The 20,330-nt window shown below is 44.6% G+C and overlaps 1 protein-coding gene across 1 annotated transcript in view; it reads left to right on the plus strand.

The window, feature by feature from the left end:
- Positions 1–11,452: 11,452 nt before the first annotated feature.
- KDR (kinase insert domain receptor) overlaps positions 11,453–20,330 on the plus strand; it is a 30,718-nt gene continuing 21,840 nt past the window's right edge. Inside the window, exons 1-10 of the mRNA XM_059844814.1 lie at positions 11,453–11,642; positions 12,898–12,988; positions 13,458–13,654; positions 14,783–14,907; positions 15,197–15,365; positions 16,548–16,687; positions 16,886–17,054; positions 18,455–18,566; positions 18,659–18,822; positions 19,611–19,767. Coding sequence (XP_059700797.1) covers positions 11,591–11,642; positions 12,898–12,988; positions 13,458–13,654; positions 14,783–14,907; positions 15,197–15,365; positions 16,548–16,687; positions 16,886–17,054; positions 18,455–18,566; positions 18,659–18,822; positions 19,611–19,767 — 1,376 coding nt within the window. The 5' untranslated portion in view covers positions 11,453–11,590. The remainder of the gene's footprint in view (positions 11,643–12,897; positions 12,989–13,457; positions 13,655–14,782; positions 14,908–15,196; positions 15,366–16,547; positions 16,688–16,885; positions 17,055–18,454; positions 18,567–18,658; positions 18,823–19,610; positions 19,768–20,330) is intronic.

The raw sequence follows: 20,330 nt of genomic DNA on the forward strand, positions 1-20,330 counted from the left end.
TTTTAAAAGTAATGACTTCAGGCAGATAATTGGTAGAATCTAACCATTAAGAATTAAATCTAACCTGTTCATACTGCAGAAATCCAGATTAACTTTACTGGTGGAAATAGCCTTACCATTTATTCAAACCAATTGTAGCTGAATTCCAAGGATGTGTTCCTGCCCCGAGCACATAACTTTTGCAGTTGTGTGGCTTTTATAAAACAATAGATTTCTATAGGCTGTGCAAACACCTCCTGATGAACAAAAGTCAGTAGGAAGAAAGTCAGTAGAACGAATCTCTGTGTAGGTTCTTTCTCGCATGGAACACTGACCACTGTTTTTAAGAAAATAGATCTGACATCAGCTCATGGGTAAAATTATTTATTACTCACTGGTGGAAGTTATGGTCCTGTGTGAGGACTCTTTACACTGCAATCAGAAGATCATATTTCAGATGAAGAATTACTTGGCATTTCTTCTTTCACCACACTGAGCAGAAGTCACTATCAACTTCAGAGAAATTAAGGGTTACTGAATTTGGGTTACTGTCAAAAGGATTATTAAGTTGAATAATCCTATCAGAAATGTTGGGTTTTTATTTCTCTGTCTTTTGGTGAATTAGTTTTAAGTGACATTTTAGATACCTTACATTAACCAGTGAAGGACGTTCATGAAGAGTTTTCCAGTCTGCATCAGTGAACAGGAGGTCAGAACTGGACTTCCTTTGGAAACACCATGGTTTCTTTTTGGAAGGCACTGGCCTTTCATTTTCCTATGATTTGCAATGAATAAATCCAAGGCAATTTGGCATTTGGCACCTGAAGTACATTTGAACATAGTAACACATTAACACACTGAATTTTGTTGTAGCCCTCATTAGCATGTTCCAGGGTTCCATGGCTTCCCAAAGTCACCACATGGCCAGAGAGTGTCGAGCTGCTCCTTGGCCTGCCTTGTCCTCTTGGGGAACACAGCACTGGGGACTCATGTGGGAGGACCTGTTTCCACTGCTCAGTCACTGTCCTTCGATGATACAGCCTGATAACTGCAGGTGGGCAGTAATTTCATTTGCTGTAGCACCAGAATAGCAGCCATCTGGGGTGGTGGATCAGTACAGGTAAGAAAAGGTCCATGATGAACTCTAACTGGACTGAGGAGACTGAGCGCCCACAGGGCATTCATCATCCTACCCAAAGAGGCAACCAGCCTGATGCTGCACGGTCTTTGGCTCCTTTTTTACTACTCAGCTCTCCCTGCTGCACCCGGCAATGGAAACACAGGTTTGTTTTCATTCACCAGGGTTGTTTGAACCCAAATACCTTCCCATCACACAGCTATCCTCGGGGCCGATGAAAACACCGACCCCTGGCCACGGGAAGGTACAGGATGCGGGTGTGCTAGCAGAGCCGGGTGCAGGTGGCAAGCCCTCGCAGCAGAGGAGCCAAGGGTCAGGAAACATGTGGAGCTAAAGGGGCGGAAGAGAAAGTAGGGAGCCTGGGCTGAGTTTTCCTGATGACACGCACATCCAAGAGGAAGGCCGGAGGCTGCGGAAGGTGACTTTCGCTGACTGCACCAGGCGAGCGTGGTAAGGCTGCCTACCTCTGTGTGTTCTCCTGGCCAGCTGGGACCATGCTTTGTAGGCCAATGGATTAAGGAAGGGAAGCAGTATTCAAAGTCATTTAACAGCTTTTAATCAGGATCTGTCTTTTTCTTTTTTCTTTTTCCTACTAGCTAGAAACCATATACTTATATTTTCCCATTTGCTTCCTTTAATAACGGGATAATGTTATTACATACCAGTAGGTGTGTTATTCTCCTAGCATGTTTTGACATCCATACCTTGGATTTGCCTGAAATATTTTTGCACCAGTTCAATCAAAATATTTTCACAGGTTCACACACACACAAAAATCTAGTGCCTGAAATGATAAGAAGAGGAGAGCAAATTCACAGTTAAACTGTGTGAATACAGTAAATAACATTATAAATGAGGCAGAGGGAAAGGAATGAAGAGACTTATGACTGTTCATGCATCTGGACATTAGAATGATTTGTTCTTCTCCGATACCTGCTGCTATATATTTTGGGTTAAAAACATTGTGATTTTTAAGAATCTAGAAACGATAATTTTATGCTTAGATTCTCACCCTTTATAAATCAAATATTCCTGTATTTCTAAGTCTGAAATAAAATTAGTCTTCTTGGCAGATATCAGTGACCCTGATCTCAATATCTTCCTTCCTTGAACTGCTCAGTTACCTTTTTCTTGGCACATGACAATCTGCAGATGTCAAAGAATAAGGAGGTGTGTCATGTGTGGTGCCAACACTTCAGTGTTGGCATAGTATTTCCTGCAATAAAGGTCTAATTTCAGGCTTATGGAGAATTCCTGCTGACTCACATCCTGTGGCATTTTATGGAAAAAAATCCAAAACCTGATAATCTGAGGTCTGTGTCACTTTCATAAGGTTTTCACCCTTTTCACCCAAATGGTTGCTTTCACCCTTCATTTCTAATGCTGATAGTTGAGGCTTCTGGAAAAAACATCCTTCCTACCAATTTAAGCCCGGAGATTTGGCATCCCTATCTACATCTGCACCTCTGTAGTTTGCACCACGTCGTTTTTGGACTCAGAATTCCCATCTCACCTCTTCTCCATTGCCCGGCATTTCACTGCTGGTCTCAGCTGAAAATGAGAATTATAACCTCTGCAGAGAAAGCCATGCCCCAGAGGACACCCTGGCAGCCTCCACCACGCAGTCTCCCCTGGGTCGGTGTTCCCAGTCTGTGGTGTTCTGTATCCAGGGCTTGCCTGGAAAATGTGATGCTGATTGTGGAAAGGAGCACAGCTGGGCTCTTTCCCTGGCTGCTCCCTCAGCTGCAGCATGGTTCTCTAGGAAACCCTCCAGCCCCTCCCAAGGTTCTGTGCTTTCCTTATTGTTTCCTTGGCATTGCTAGCCTTAATCAGCTCCTTCTGAGTCTGGGCAGGAGGAAAAAAGTGTCCTCATTGCTTGCTGTGAGTGTTACAAAAAAGGGTCACCTTGACTCACACAGCTGAAAGGGTGGGAATGGAAATGTATTACAAGCACTCACTGAATCAGCAATTCAGTGAAATGAAATAATTTCAAAATGCTTATCAGTTATGTTTACTGTGTAGTTGATAAATGTTATACTAATAGAATTCCAGAAATATTCCTGACCTCTCGCAAAGTACAGATATACATGTGCATAAATATAAATGTATATATTATAGCCCCCATATATATGATTATACAGTTTGTCTTTTTATAATAATTTCAACACAGTGCTAAGGTTGCTATTATATATGATCCCAAAAGCCTCTGAATAACATGCCGGCTCTGAGCCCTTTGTCTAGCTCTAACTTCAGCCAGGCTCAAGCTTCTAGTAAATACTCCTCTTCTAATAGAATTTGTACTTCAATAATGAAGCATTGCATCCCAGTGCATTCCCTTGGCTGCCTGTGGTTTTCAGAGGTCAAACTACATGTCCCAGTATTTCCTTTTAACCTTAATGATTATTCTATGAATTTTGTGCATGGCTTGTTTGGGCGTCCCCCTCCAGAAAACAATGTGGAATGTATTTTTTAACCTTTGGTTGGTGACAACCTTTGGTGAGACAAACCCAGTGAAGAATACGGTCAGTGCCTGGTCACTTCCTTTCCTTTCCTGTTGATGCTTTTCTTCTGGTCCCATATTGCCACACATCAGCCACTAAATGTTCAGAGGATTCATTCAGCTACAGCCACAGCAGAAAACAATGAGGAGGTGGTACAATATTTGCTATGATTTTTCTTATTGGATGAGAGATGTGAGAAAATAGTCAGATGATCAAAAACAGTGTAATCAATCAGTCAGCTTGTTCACAAAGGTAAAATACATAGAAAACAGAGCTTTGGGTTAGGGTTTCTGGCTTTGGGGTAAAGAATTTGATTGTGAGAATTGATGTAGTCTGCTTCCCCAGACTGTTGAAACATGATTTGTACCCCTGTAAAGAGAGCTTTGATCAGCAAAGAAGCTGTGATATTCTCCCTGTTTCCTTTCAAACCTGACTGATTTGTGTCCTGGAAGGGAAGCCTGAGCAGAAGCTGAACTTGCCCTTAGTGGAACAGTTCTTTTCTTTGGAACAAATAATGGCCATTATCTCGTGAAAATGGGTATGAAGCAAAAGAAAGAAAAATACTAAAATGAAAAGTCACAAATTGCGATGAACTCTTACACTTTGTAAGAAAAGGCTTTTGAGATATAGGTGTTAAAAATCAACTCCCATATAACAACATAAAAGGGTTTAATTGTATTTAAGTTATCTGCTGTGCAAGCAAATTTTGACTGTAAAAACAAAGGTTCCTCGCTGTTGAGATAAAAACAGTTCTTCAAAGGGACTGTGAGAACCAGGTGTGGTAGTATCCAAAAAAGTCTTTAGAAGAATGGTAGAGTGATGGAGATCCCTCCTATATCTGTAGGAGCCCTTGCTGTGTCTTTTGTGGATCTCAGAGCTCTTTGTGTTCTGAAGTCCCTACATTATGTCCCATAATACAGGTACTATTTAGTTATCCTGGCTGTGAAGATATTTGGGAAGAAAATGGAAGGAAAATGGAAAATGGAAAATTGGTATGGAAAATTCACCTAGAAGGAACCAATTTGGAAGTTTTCCCAAATGCAGTTTAAGTGTACTAGCAAGTATTAGTTAGGAAAGAGATGTTACATGCTCTGTGCCATTGGCTGTGATTTGGGAAAGTCGTTTGATGCGATTTTGAACCATCTTTATAAGACTCTGCTGGAACTTTGGCAACTGTTGACACGTTTCAGAAGTCCTCACCAATTTTTGCCCTCAGACATCTCCCAGGAGTTCCTAGCTGGAAGTAGGGTGATGTGAATAATGCTTTGGAGGTTGGGTGGTTTTGGATTTCTTTCAGTTGTGTTGCCAAACACGCAAAAAATGACAGGAGATCCAGTAACCTCAAGATAGCTTCCAAGAGAAAGGTGTAGAAGAGGTATCAACTCAAACTGATCACATTAGTTCTTCTAGCTGAAAAGGAGTGCTGAAATGTTTTTGTAGGCTGGATGAAATATAACACTTGATCCATGGGCTGTTTTATTAAAGAATGGGAAACCACAAATTGTAATCCTATTAATTATTAATACATGCAACTTGAATAAACCTGAGAAGACTCTCTAATACCCACTTCTATTGCAAATTAGAACTAAATTTCATTCCTTACAAAGATCTGATAGGCTTGATCTGAAATACCTCAATCGATGTCAGTCCCAGACTCTTCAGACAACATTATTCAGTGCTTAACTGCCCTGAAAATCAGAAAAGGTACCCCACTATCTGAGATGGATCTCCTGTCCAGAAAATTAGACTGATTATTTCCTCTTTTACCTTTGCTGACTATAAGGATAATTGATCAGGGACCTCCAGCCTGCTCCCACTGGAAGGTTGTTATCACGCCTGTCTGTCTGGTCTCCTCTTCTTCAAGATTGAACAGCCTCAGACCTGTCAGCCTTTCCTTGTAGGCTGAGTTTTCGCAATTCCTGACAGCCTTTTGCTCTCCTTTGAGTTTCAACTCTTAATGCTGGCCTACAAACTGCTGGCAGATTTTTCCACTTGTTGTGACCAGTAAATTTTAGGCTGGTTCCCTAGGGAAATAGGAATTACTAATCACATTTTATGTCTGTCTGTTTGTTTTTTCTATCTACTTGACTCATAATTTTTTAACTCTTCTGCCAGTTTCAAGCAGAAACAGTGGTTAAATATCTCTAAGATATTAGGTCCTTATTTATTTTATTTAAGAAGAGGTAAGGTGTAGGAGAGACACCTGATTAGAGTGCTCACCAGTGAAAGGCTGCAACATGACAAACCCTTGGCAGACACTGAGGCACCTCCACAGCAGAAAAGTGCTACGAACAACACAAAACCCTTGGGATTTTTTTCTTATGCGGTATGGCACACACAAACACTCTGGGAGCTGGGGTGCATTGCTTCTACCCCTAACACAATGATGACTTGTAAGAATATGTTGGATTGTCTCGCTTTCTGACAGATACATTCATAATATTTCTTTATTTCACAAAAAACCAGTAACATTTATGTGTGGCAGACTGTTTCCCAAAGTTAGACTTCTATACCATGGAAATCCAGCTGTGGGAGGCCTGGCTTTGTGTCACTAGAAAATCAGACACAATTCCACAACAGGTGGCCATTTCAGGTGTCCTGATGGTGCTGTTCCACCTCCATCAAACTCCTTAATTTGCAGGCACATGGTCCAGAATCCAGGTCTTTGCTCCAGGACCTTCTCTGTGAGTAGTGTGATACCTGCTCCCTTGTTTTCCTTCAGTGACTATTAAGGGAATTTGTGTAATAACACAGCCATTTGGACAAAGTGCCTAAGGATGCTGCTTCCCATTCCTGCAGCATGGAGGTGAGGATATTCTTGTGAATGCAAATCTCTTCACAGGAGGGGATGCAGTGAAAACATGCTACACCGGACAACTAATGGAAAAAAACATTTTGTCCTTCTCCAGCAGCTTTTCAAACCTAGGCCTTGAGACTTTTTACAGAGACTTTCAACTTTGAGCCCCAAAAAGTAAAAAGAAAAGTCAAGAAAAAGAATGAAAAAACCAACAAGGAAAAAAAAATATTGCATGCCATGTCTGTGTAAGAATCTGTAGCTTATCCCTGTCACCAGTTGCCCATCCATTAGCCAAACTGACCAGGGGCCCCAGACACCCTCTGCTTCCTGCTCAGAAGGTGATGCTTCAGAGCTGCTTCCTGCTTCAAGCAACAGGGAATCCACAGACTTCAGCCACATAAACAACAAAGGCATTTGTCCCTTCTCCACAAAGCCCTTGCCCCACAAAGGGTTTGGTGGGAAAAAACAACTAGTTAGGGTAAAAAAGGAACAGCTCCTTGAATGAAGGGTGTGTAGGGCCCTGTTGTCCTGGTAGGAGTAATTATGCAGAGTTTTTGGAAACAATAGGGACAAGTAAATAAACAATGATATAAAATTAGTTTTTCAAAGGTGTGTCCCTAAAATTCCACATGCCTGGAACCATAATTACATGCCTAGGAGCAGATAGACATATCCAAAAAGTACTCTGGGGCTTGACAGCAATGAACCTCCTCCTCCAGTTTTGTTTCCATCAGCATCCAGCCAAGCTAGAATAAAGCTGCTTTGGGGATGTCCATGTACACCAAACTCACACCTGCTGTTTATAGATGGACAAAGCCAAATACAAAGCACATATCTCTAGATTCCAGCAAAGCTACCAATGTTTTTGGCATACTGTGAAAATAGAAGCATTCACACCTCTACCTCTAGGCAACTCTGTCTGAAAATTAGTGGGTTTATGCCATCTCATTCCTACTCCCACATCTGTTCTTACCTGAGACAATTTATTATTTCATTTCTAGCTGGAAGGTTTTGTCCTTTGCAATGCCCCTTGCGAACCAACAGGTTTTGTAGGGTCTAAACACGAAGAGTCTGTTGTGGTAAATGTATTTCTGATCTTGCATGCCATTTGCATTAATGCCATCTCCTCTTCTTGAAGCAGCATCTTGTACGTACGTTGTGTCTGCCTCATCAAAGTTATGGGTGTGCTGGGGATGCATGCCAGCTGAGAGCCACACTGGGGCCAAGGCTGCAGGCTGCTGCAGTGGTGCAGTCTGCCCTGCAGACAGAGCTGAAGGGAGCATCCACTCCTGCGTGGGATGCTGAGGTGCTGCAGCCGCGGCTGCGGCACGGAGGAGCGCCCGGGAGGGGGCACAGCCGCTGGCTGCCCCATTCCAGATGTATTCTGCACGGGATGCTGACCCCTGGTAAACTTGTTGAGCTACAGGAGCAGGAAAGCACATAATCGGTGTTGCCAGGGCCAGCCCTTATCTCCCCCAGGTTGTTATTTGAATAATTAAGCAAACAAAAGGCCGCTTGGCCGCTGCTGCTCTGGCCTCTGCTCGGACTCCTCGGCGGGGCTGCCCGGGAAGCCCTGACAGAGCCAGAGAGCCTGGGGGAGTCGTGACAGGTCGGGCAGGAGACGGGAGGGGGCTTGTCCGGTTCCTCTGCTGCTTCTTTGTGTCCTGTTTTTAATGAGCTTTTGGCGGTCAGAGGAGCAGATGCACAAACAAAGGCTCGCCGGCCCTGCTTGGCCAAGGCAAGGCTTGGTGCCCCCTCCCATGGCTCAGACCATTCCCGGGGATCGTTCATGGACACGGAGCCTCCCCTGCGTGCAGCAGAAAGAGGCTGACGAGCCCAGACACTGGGAACAGGCTGATTTCAGAATGGGGCTCTGGGAGATGCTCTGTGAACTGGGAGTCAATCTGACGAAGCACGGAGCGATGCACAGGGTTTGATTGCATTCTGTCTGTCAGCCACCAGCTCTTCCACAGCTCCCCAGGTCTGGTCTCATGCTGAGCTGAGATCTGCTCAGTGTGGCAGGACAGCTGAAGTTTCATGGAGCTGCTTCCAGCACCACATTACTTTGCTGCTATTGTCTGGCCAAGGCAGAGAGGCTTTTTTAAATTAAGACAGATTTTAAAATTCTTGATGGGTTTTCCTTTATTTGAGGCAGGTGAGAATGCTGAGACAGAGAGTAGTCTGTCTCTAGAAGCATTGCAGGCTGAATTTAGATCCCAGGAAGTTCTCCACATTCACTCTGTCTCTGGAGAGGGAGGAAATCCCATCCTGTACTCACTGAGCTACATTAATATGTTCAGCTTTTCTCACTAGATCCCCGTGCTTCCACACTGATCGTCTCTGGTGCAATCTGGACCATGCTAGAGACTCTACAAGTCTGAAGGATGACACAAAGGCTGTGCAGAGATCAAAGCCTAAATGGCTGGATGAGAGAGCTGCCATCCCTTAAACCACTGGGAATTTGATTTTGTAGCCAGACATCTGTGTCCCACAGCCATCACAGCAACAATATATTACATGAATCTTTCACTTGGATTCTAGGTGACTGTCTTTCTTCCACGCTCTGGTTGATTTTTCTCTCAGAGGTTTCCCATGGCATGTTCAAGTGAAAATCCACTTGTAAAAGCCCCACTGAAGCCCAAAATAGAAAAATCAGTTTAGCAAAATACATATGACATCATACACCATGTATTGGTAAAGCTACCTCGCATCTTTTCCAATTCTCACTTTCCCCAAACATCTACCATTTTCAGTGATACTTGGCTCTAGTTTTTATTTGATCTTCCTAGAGGATTAGTCTCACCAACACCATGTAAGTAATTTGAATGAGGTGAAAATCCTGCATCTGTTGACTGACGCTTCAGAAAAAAGTTACTTTTGTCTTTAAATGTTTACAGGGTTAGGGTGCCATTCAAAGAAGTTGCCTTCTTGTTCTCATTGGCACCACAAATGTCCCTGGTACTACAGGGGTGGCAATTCATGCACTGAAGCAGCAGTTCCTGCAGAATTTTTCTTGTTACCAAGATTATACTGACAGCCAGGCAAAGTGCTGAAGGATTGTGTCCCATTTAGGAAGCACAGTGTAAAAACTGAGATCTCCCTGTTGATGAGCTACAGTCACAACGTGCAAGCTCCTTGCTGCCAGCTGCTCAGTTCAATGTGTGCCCTCCCAGGTTTGTGTGTTTGAAGGATCAGCCCCTCTCTCTACTTCCCTTCTTCACCATGCTGCAGGGGAGGAGGAGGCAGGGGACATGGCAAATGCCAAAGGGCCTGGAGAGGGCTAGCATTCATCTGTCTTGGCTTAGATGTGCTTAGGGCAAACAGTAGGTATTTGTTTCCATAAAGCTCAGGCACCACAATAATTTTCAACAATGAATGCATCCTCCCCTTCCAAACCACTCACTTAATAGCAATGACTGTGCATGAAAACAGAGCCCAAGTGGTATTGCAGCAAGCTGCAGCTGCACATCATCGACTAAATTTTAGAAAAGTCACTTGTTAAAATCAATATAGGGACATGCTTTCTACAGCTGCCTTTTGGAAGCTCTCGTAGGAATGCAGAAAGCATTAGAGTGAACTGCCAGTGACTTTACTGTTTTCTATGGATCCTGTAAAAATTTCATGTGAATAGTTTTTAACTTACCCTATAATTTAATTTTCTTTGTTGACTACCTAAACTGCTTTTGAGGCAAACACTTCTTGCATGTCATCCAGCCCTTATCAATTTTTTTTCTCTTTGTAGTCAAACCCAACAAAACCAGCACCACCACAAATAAAGTTACTAAAACTAGCTTTTTTAGCAGCAGGTACCTTTGGTTTTCACTAAGTGTCTGTCACTAGCACACTAGCACTTACATGCAGCCTAGTTTCAGCAAGGTCTGTAGTTGAACCCACTACCAGAGTTCCCCAAATCACTCAGCAATACCAATGACCTGACCCACAGTATGATGGAGGTGGGGGTATTAATGAAGGCTGCCAATACTCTGGTTTAAGAGCTCATGAGAATCACAAGGGCAGTTTTTATTTGCATGGTGTTGACTTGCTGCCACTTGAATCACATCAGTCTTATTTGACTTTTCATGGATTTTATTTGATCTCTAGGAAAACTTTGGCTTCTCCCATTCCCTGTATCTTTCTGTGAGCAACAGGGGTGTAATTTCAAAGGAAATTACACTCTTTCCCCAATGCAGTAAAACAGCTGGAATTGCATTGCATGCAAAATAAAATCACTGCTTCATTAACTTAGTCATTTGTGGACAAGCTCCCATGCAATTTGCAGGGAAAGAGGAAAAGTTGGCATTTAGAAGTACACATATGTATATGCATACATAGTTACGTACCCAGCTGTCTATTTCTATCTACCTGATTATCTACCTTTTTATCTACATACCTCTCTTTACTGATCTATCTCCCCCATAGGATCTATATTGCGTGTATGGATAACACATTAATGACCACTGTGTGTTTATTTTTCCCACAAACTTCTCTTTAACAGTCACTAGTTAATAATTTTGATTAAGAGGGGGGAAGGGCAGCTATGGCAGGCACTTGTTGGATCTCATTAGCTGGGATGTGGCCAGTTGGGGTGGCTGGGTACATGTTACATGGCTAGGGGACTCCACGTCGTGAACTCAGCACTGTCGCTGCCAGACACTTCGCACCCGGGGGTACAGTCTCTGCCAGCAGGAACATGGCTGTGTCTCACTGACCCTACCTCCAAGGCTGGCCTTTGGGATCTTTTCTGTTGGGGGGATTTTAAGAAACCCCAAAAAAGCACGATGAAGCGCCAGACGACGCTGAATCTTACTGCTGAGGCCCTCCTGCCGCCGAGCAGGGGAGAGAGCTCCCGCCGCCCGTCCGAAGAGGAGCATCCCGGCGGGATGCGCAGGGGGGCCCTGGGGCCGGGAAGAGGGGCGGGATCGTGCTGGGGAGGGCGGGGGCTCGGCCCGGGCCCCGCCCCGGGCACAAGAGGGGCGGCACCGTTCGCCGGGGTCCCGCATCCCCGCCGGGCGGTGCGGGGCGTGCGGACCGCCTCGGCTCGGCTCGGCTCGGCTCGGCTCGGCTCGGCTCGGCTCGGCTCGGCTCGGCTCGGCTTGACTCGGCTCGGCTGGACGTGGCGCGGCTGCCGTCGGGCAGAGGGTTCGCTCCGCGCCCCGCAGCCCCGGCGGCCGCGGGATGGAGCTCGGCGCGGCGCGGCTGCTGGCGGTCCTGCTGTGCCTGGCTCCAGGTAAGCCCTCGGGGAGCCCCGCGTTACCCGGCTCCGGCCTGTCGGGGAGCCGCCGAGGTCCGGCAGCTCCGCGGGCCCTTGAGGAGAGGGGGCGTGGGGATGCCCGGGTACCGCGGAGGGCGCGGGTGAGATTTTCCTCCGGGTTCGTCAGGGCTGCTTGGGCGGCTGGCACAGGGCGAGTCCCCGGGTGGGACGGAACGCCCGTGGCTGCGGCTTGCTGACCCGTCCTGTCCTGTCCCCTTGGCCTCTCCTGTCGGGCCGGCCGGTGCTGGCCCGTCGGATAGGGCTGCCTGCCACGGCAGAGTGTCCTGCCCGCTTGGCTGCAGCATCAGCTGTCGTTTCCGAGAGCAAAATGTCCCTGGAGCCAAACGCGGGAAACCTGTCATCGGAAGAACCTGCTCGGAATGCAAGTGATTAAAGCACGGGGAAACGCTCGCGAAACGGGGAATGTCCCGGTCTGGCCGCGATTTCTTGTGGCCCGTTGAAGCCGGCCGGGCTGTCACGGCTGGGGCTGCGGCTCGGCCCGGTGAGCCGGGATTCCTGAAGGTGATGGCAGCACCTAGGGAGGAGTGAAAATCTTTCCCTGTGGTACTCCCAAATGTTGCACAGGCTGGGCTGGTGCCTCAGAGCAAGCGCTGGCACCCAGAGGGCAATCGCAGCCCTCGCCAGCGCCAGTGGCTCCGAGTGGGTGCGATGCAAGCCGCTGTGCCGACAGTCCGGGACTAATACAGATTTGCCTAACGTCTTAGGAGGAAAGAGATAAAGTTAGAAAATCATGGCATAAAATAAATTAATGGGATATCAGATTTGTGACAAACGGTAAAAATAGTTTCTTTGCATAATTCATTGATCAGTAGTCTCAAAGAAGTATATTCAATTTATTATAAGAAAAGTTGGTAATCCCCAAGGGAGTGAGATCATCAGATGAAGGTTCACTTCGTTTCAATGTCCCACATCCTCTTGTTAGACCTTGAAGTTGGCAATGCAAGAAAACAGGAACTCCACCCTGGCTGGCTGAATTGTAGTGCTCTGCAGCTAGCTCCTGACCATCTGCCTTTGCTTCCTGTTATGACAGAATTTTTGAACTTTTTGGGATGTGTGAAAAATCATGATTTACCCTTTTGCTGCTAAATAGGTGATGTGAAAGTGTCCACTTAAAGCCTGATGAATATTCCTGTATATAATACTTTTCTGATTGAGTAACATTTACTTGTTTATTGGGTTTATGAGAGAGGTTTCATACATGTTTTTGCAGGTTTATTTATTTCTCTGGATCAGCCAACCCTTAGTGTCCAAAAAGATGTCCTCACAATAATGGCAAACAACACACTTAATATTACTTGCAGGTAAGGACAAGTCTGTTCAGCATGATTTTGATGATTGGTAATCTATGTAGTGAGCTTTTGTACAGAATCACACATGATGTGGTCTCTCTCCTGTCAGGCCTCCTGTTTTCTCTCCACTCCCTTTGTGCCTTCTGCCTCACTTTTCCCTGACAAGTTTTAGAAATTATGTGGGAGGGCTGTGGCAAGAGAGAGCTGGGGAGTGTTGGGTGGCTGGGGAGGAAGCATCGGCTGTGTCCTTGTGGATCCTGCTGCTGAGCCATACTCTCAACGCTCTCTTTTGGGTGATTTGTCACTTAGATTCAGCAGAATGTAAATCTCAGCAGTAGGTTATGTGTGTGAATTTGTCCTACATGGTTTGACACTGTCTCTGTGTGATGGTGTGAAGCCCATCCCTCTCCATAGCCACAGAGACTGGTGGGGCTGGGGTTCATATCAGAAGGGTCTGCTGCTCTAACATCTGCTTTCCCAGAGGTCAGAGACCACTGGAGTGGTCGTGGCCAAGCAAGCAGAGCAATGCTGAGAGGCGTATCTCCGTGACAGAATGCAATGATGGCCCCTACTGCAAGACACTTACTCTGAGCAAAGTCATTGGCAATGACACAGGGGACTACAAGTGCCTTTACAGGGACAGCCAGGCAGTTACAACCATTTATGTTTACGTTCAAGGTAAGTGCTTACCACAGCTCTCAGGTGTCATTTCCCTAGCATCGAGAGAAGAAAGAAATATAGTGTCTCAAAACAGTTTTGATGCTAAAATTTATTAACCCTAGAATACTTGATCCTATGAAACATTTTTCTTGTTTTCATGTTGAGTAATTAAACTCAGGTATGCTAGTTGCCTCCAACATAAAAGCCTTTGTACCTATAGTTCTGAACTGACCCACCATATGCAGTACATGATCTGCTGTTCTCCACCCAGATTTTAGCATACATATCTCTGCTGAGCTCTGAGCCTGTCCTCAAGAATGCAGAGCTATTACTGACCTCAGCAGGAGCTTCATATGAGAGAGGATTACAGAGGTTTTATATTTGTTAAAAATTACAGATCTGATCTTGTGTACGATTTGTACTGATACCATTTAAAAAACCCCAAAAACCATCCAAACCCCAAAGCATAAACTTTCATACATTTACTGACTCTGGTGGTAAAATCTAAGTAGGCTGTAAGAGCTCAGTTTTCAGCTGAGTGTCACAGACACTGCAAAGCCTCCAGTTATACACTCAGCTTCAATAAGTGCATTCATTGAGGCATCTGCCTTTTTGCACTGATGGCTTCACCCTCGTTTCCATATGCATCCTGTTTCCTCTTTATTGTTAACTTATAGTTACCATTTTGAGACATGAGATGCAATTAAGTACATGGCTTAGCTTGTTTTATACTATCATGGAGCTATTTTTTTGGTGTTCTGGTCTGACTTTGAAAAGGATGCTGCCATCAGGGGAGTCAGTGTAACATGTCACAATTTTTAACTGATATTTCCTGTAATACTTATGTAAGGAAAGTCACACTAGGGTAAATCAGTTTTTTGTCGACAAAAGGACTGCTGTAGCAGGAAACCATTCTCCAAAGGGCACTCTGCTGCTGATAACTGTTTTGAGAATAGTGATACTCTAAATCTGGGTGGTGGGGTGTCTATAAAAACATGTACCTCCCCTATTTAGTCTCATTATTTCAGTGCTTTATGAAAACAATACAACTGACTTGTGAAAAAATAGGGAATTAAGAAAACTGGTTTCCAGTTTCCATAATTATGTGATGAATAATACCCACGTATCAATTGAATGTTATTCTAGATTACAGATCACCATTTGTGACTTCAGTTAGTGATCAGCTTGGCATTGTGTACATCACTAAGAACAAAACTGTGGTAGTGCCGTGCCTTGGAACCGTATCAAATCTCAATGTATCTCTACATGCGGTAAGGAAAAAGCCTGCTATTTTTTCAGGAGTTAGTTGAAGTCACTCTGGCATAAATATGTTGTTTGAAGTAAAAATACGTTTCTTAAAAGCTCCTTCTCATCACTGTGAGTTTTATACCCTGTGATTACAAGATGAGTGCTGTACCTGTACTCTCAAAGCATGTGCTAATTCCGTGAGCTAGAATGTTAAAATGGGGGCCCTGCAGTTGTGGAAAATGTTGGAGGTGACAATTCAGGGTTGCTCTGTTTTTGAATTCTGACTATGTGTTTTATCAATGTTCCAAACAGAAATATCCAGAAAAGATATTTGTTCCTGATGGTAAATCCATTTCATGGAATAATAAAAAAGGCTTCACTATACCCAGTCATTTAATCAACTATGCAGGCATGGTCTTCTGCGAAGCTAAAATAGATGATGAAAGCTACCAGTCTGTGATATACATAGTTGCAGTTGTAGGTAAGCCATAGATTTTTATTTCTCTTTAACCAATGTTCTTTTGCTTTCTACAACATACTGAACCAATTACATTTGGTTGGACACTAGGTTATTCAATACTGACAATGCAGCTAATGCAAAATGGATGTTGAGATTTATATCATTTTTCTTTTAAATGCAATGTATTGTGTTCTTTCTGGTTGATCATTGGGATAAGTGCTTCTATTTTTAGTGTTTTACATTGATGCCAGGGATTTTAATTTTTTTTTCTGACAATGCAAACCTTTTTTCTAAAATCACTTATCCACAATCTCAGTCACAGTGGAAGGAAATGAGAGGCAAGCAACCATCAACAGCAGATGAAAAGAAATTGCTCTGAGTGGGTACCAAGGGAAGGGTGGATCTGAAGGTCTCACTGTGAGCTGGGTTGTCTTGTCTCCCTAAAGACCTGTGCCTCAACTCTCACATGGCTTTATGCTTTCCTGGTACAATTTGTCAGTTGTTCCTCATACCCCAGAAATAATGAGATAATTCTGTGGAGGCTTAAGCCTGAACTGAAACTAAGCAGCTCTTTCTCTTTCAGCTGAGGACATAGTGACCATTTCAAAAATCCAAATGGTGCCAAGGCAGTCTCTCCTGGCTTGTCAGGAAGGCATAGCCTTCCCTCTTTACTCTGTGCAGAAGGCTTTTTTACTTCTCTACCAAATTCACAAATCCTCACTCTGATTTAGAGGAATTTCAGAATGTCTGTAGAATTTCTGCATTCAGAATATTCTGTTTTGAAATATTTTACTGCACAAAGTAAACTTTGGATAATTTTGCTACTGCCCTACCATTATTCTCTATAAAGTTCCTGCTTACTGCTGGGAATGGATATATTATCTGCCTTAGTTTTAGGTCTCACAAGGATAAGAAGAAGGCGTCTAAGGCAGAGGAACTGTGTGAGTCACTGTCCCTTGCTTGCTCCTGCCACTGGAGGGGCTCTGGTCAAGTGCACACATCCTGCTGTGTCACTGTCTGACACGGGTCTCAGCTCAGGGCAGGCACGTCACTTCTCTCCAAGTCCTCTGTACACCCATTATTGTGCTGCACTGGGGCATCAAGGGGCTTTTCTGTAGCTGGGATTTTGGTGGGAGTTGTGGTGAATTCACCTGGGAAATTTGCTTACCCCCATGTTTCGTGTGTGCCTTTGTTTTTCTCTAGGGTACCGAATTTATGACCTGACAATGAACCCACACGACGAAGTAGAGCTGGCAGTGGGAGAAAAACTTGTTCTCAATTGCACTGTGAGGACAGAGCTGAATGTGGGAATAGATTTTAAATGGGACTACCCTTCCATCAAGGTAAAGTCGTACTAACTTACTGGTGCCTTCATCACAAAGCAATTTGACTTATTTAGGTATAATATCACTTCCCCCTTTAAAACATTGAGAAAGAAGATGAAAATACACAACAAAATTTCTGGTATACACAAGTGTGCAAAGGGTGACAGAAGGAATAACATGACATTTCCAAATATCTCTGTCTTTTGTCTATTGCAGGAAAGGCGTGCCACTATTAGGGATGTAAAAACCACTGCAGGAGAAATAAAGAAGTTTGTGAGCACCCTTACCATTGACAGTGTGTCCTTGAGCGACAATGGTCGATACACTTGTGCAGCATCCAGCGGTCGCATGAACATGAAAAACAGCAGTTACTTCGTTATCCATGGTATGACATTTTCCACTTCAGTTTTGTTGGTTGTTTCAGATTTGGGATTAATTACTGGGATGCAGAAGGCATCTCAGTGATGAATCAAATGCCAGAAATGAACCAAACAGCAGCTATAGTATTTCTCTTGCAACTAATACGGGATTATTTTTATGGCGCAGCCTTAGTTAATAATAAGAATTTGAAGGATGCTGTATTTTACTGAATGCTGTAGAATCCCACCGGAAAGTGGGCAGTAAAATAAACTGATGTAAGCCTCTGACCCTCTTCTGCATTGACCTCCTTAAGGTCCTGCAAAACTCAATTTGTGTAGGTGGCTTTGTACAAGGGCTGCCTGTTCTTAGTCTTGGTGAACTTAGGCTAGATCTTGGTGGATCTGTGGCACGAGAGTCTGGGTCAGCATGAATGAAGCTAAGAAAATAAAACTTTCAGCTTTTGCATTGTGAATAGATGAATCAAATGGAGTTTTGGTGGTGCGGAAATGATGCAAGGGAAACAGCTTTGGCTAAGTGAATAGATAAGTACGAGGCCACATCCTACAGCCTTTTCTCAACCCCCTCTTGGGCACAGCCCCAGCTCCACTAACTTACTTATAGAAAAAAATTACCATCATGAGAATGGCTCATTTTTAATCACCAAGTCAGACAAAGAGATTTATATTTTGAAGGAGACTGATTTTCCTGAGGTCTGACTTCAGGGGCCAGAATATTCATGGCACTTTTAAAACAAAACAAAAGACTTTCAAACTTACTGTGGGCATAGCGATTCAAGATATACTGAATTTTCTCCTGGGTTCTTTCTGTTCTGCTCTTCAGGAGCCAAAATGAGATCATGTGCTAAACTGAGTATACCAGATACTAAGTCTTAAACCATCCTAAATCTTTGTCAAAAGGCTAATTTAGTCAAAAGGCTAATTGCTGTCTTCTGTCCAAATGCAAGTTTATAACTTATAACAAGTAATGTAAATAATTTCAAGGTGTACTCTGTGACTGTAGTGGTTGAAATACATACTTGAGTATTTAAGTTTATCACACTGCAGTTTTGAATAGTCTGATTTCCTGGAATAAGTATATTGAGAGAGTTTGATGATATGTATATATATATATGTATATACAGGTCTGACAGTTGGCACACTATCCTGAGAGCTGAGTCTTGTCTCTGCTTTCCAGAGCTCCTCAGTGAGGGAACTGTTCTGTTCATCTGTGAGGCAAAGGACTGGGCTTTCATGGTGGCATCTCTCCAGAGCCCCGTTTGGAGCCAGCTGTGCTTTACCAATGACCCACAGTCCTGTCACTAACTTCTATTTGTCATCTTGTTAGGTGCCAACCCAAATGGAAAGCACTTTTGCTTTGGTCCATGAGAAAAGACTGTTTAGTTTACTTATTTTGTTCCCCCTCCAGAAAGTCCTTTTATTCACCTGGAGAAAATGGAGAATGTTGTTGAGACAAGGCTAGGTGACACAGTCAAAATTCCTGTCAAGTTTAAAGGATATCCTCCGCCAGAGGCTAAATGGTAAGAACTGGGATATAATATGTTGGAAAAAATGATCAATTCTTAGTTGAAGCAAATCATTAAATATTCAAAGCGCTCTGTATTTTCTTCAGGTTTAAAAATGGAAAAGCCATCAATGCAAATCACACAGTAAAACTTGGCTACGCATTAGTGATCACTGAAGCCACTGAAAAGGACGCAGGGAATTACACGGTTGTCCTTACAAACCCCATTAACAAGATGCAGAAAAGACATGCATTTACCCTGCTGGTAAATGGTAAGTGGGGTAACAACAGAGGTGTCTTTCTTTCATGTGTGGATGTGGTATATTACCATCCTTAGTCTTAATTCATCCCCTACCTATGAAGATTTAAGTACTGAAGCAGAACAGTCCTTGAACCTCAGCCCTGGGAGGGCAGAGGTGACCGGTCTCTCCTGGCTCTAGGATGTGTCAGTCAAGAGGCTGCAGAGTCTGGATGTTGGTGTTGTGATGATACTTTGTGTGGGGTGGGGTTTTTTGTTTTGTTCTGTGGGGTTTTTTCTGTATATTATTCTTTGCCTCTGTGTCCTGCTCTTTTCCTGCCCTTCTTGCTGGCTATGCTGCTGGAGTCCTCCTCCACCCCGCTCCATCCTGGCCCTGTCACGCCTCACCCATCCTTCCTGCCCCACACAGGCTATCCCTCCTCTTCTGCCCTGCCCTCTACAACCTTCCTCCTCCTCCCCTACCTCCTCCTTTCTGCTCCCCAGGAAACAGCCTATGCTTTGAAGACAGCAGGTCTTGAAAAGGGCAGCACGGCTACGTGCAGGGGGATCAGGCCTGGGGAATAATGTGCATTTAATGGCTGGGAATGGTGGTGAGAATCCAGGAACTGCATTTTAAGCCATGGAGTATTGAAGGGGGATTTTGTAGGAGATCCTAAGTATCCTGATCCTCAAAGCGTTGGGCAGGTTCACTGTTTCCCCACATGTGCTTGGAGATGCTCTGTGTGAATTGGTCACCGTGGGTCTAGAGCACGCGCTCTGGAGCCTTCAGCAGGAGGTGTGACCTGCTGCTCTCTCCTGCAGTGCCCCCCCAGATCGGGGAGAATGCTCTGATGGCCCCCGTGGACTCCTACAAGTACGGCTCGACACAAGCGCTCACCTGCACCGTCTACGCCGTGCCGCCGCCCAGCACCGTGCTCTGGCACTGGCAGCTCGAGGAGGAGTGCACTTTCAGCCCACAGTGAGTGCCCAGTCCTTGCTGTCTTCTGCAGCTTATGGAGGTCTTGAGGGATATTTGTGTTGGGTTGGGCTTTGTCCGGTGCCTCCCTCATCCAGGCTCGTTACTGGGTGCAAATGGCCAATGAAGAAAGAGGTTGTTGTATTTAATTTGCAGATTGCTGCAGGCAGGCTCTGCCAAGGTCACTGTTGTTGGCAGAGGCGAGGGCCACCCGCAGAGAGGATCCAGCAGTGCTGGCATGTTGCTGCTGTGCTCCCTTGAAGGGCATCTCGACTTGCATGGGGTCTCAAATGCAGCTGTTTGCATGCCCTTCCCTCAGATCCCCCTGTGGGCTGCAGGCCCAAAACTCCATCCCAAACAGAGGAAATTTGCTGTTTATGCTAATGATGCGTCCTTGTGGTGTTTTTTTCCCTTGTGCTCAAGTGCTGAGTGTGATGGGGCTCTTTATCTGTGTGAAAGTGTATCTCAGAGGAAGTGCACTGATTGATGTTGGGGAATGATAGAGAGAGTGCCTGACTGAGATTCACACAGCTTCCCTTATCTGGACCTGCCATAAGCCCAGATTT

The sequence above is a fragment of the Haemorhous mexicanus genome, chromosome 4, assembly GCF_027477595.1.
Source record: "Haemorhous mexicanus isolate bHaeMex1 chromosome 4, bHaeMex1.pri, whole genome shotgun sequence".
In the NCBI taxonomy this organism is placed as follows: Eukaryota; Metazoa; Chordata; class Aves; order Passeriformes; family Fringillidae; genus Haemorhous; species Haemorhous mexicanus.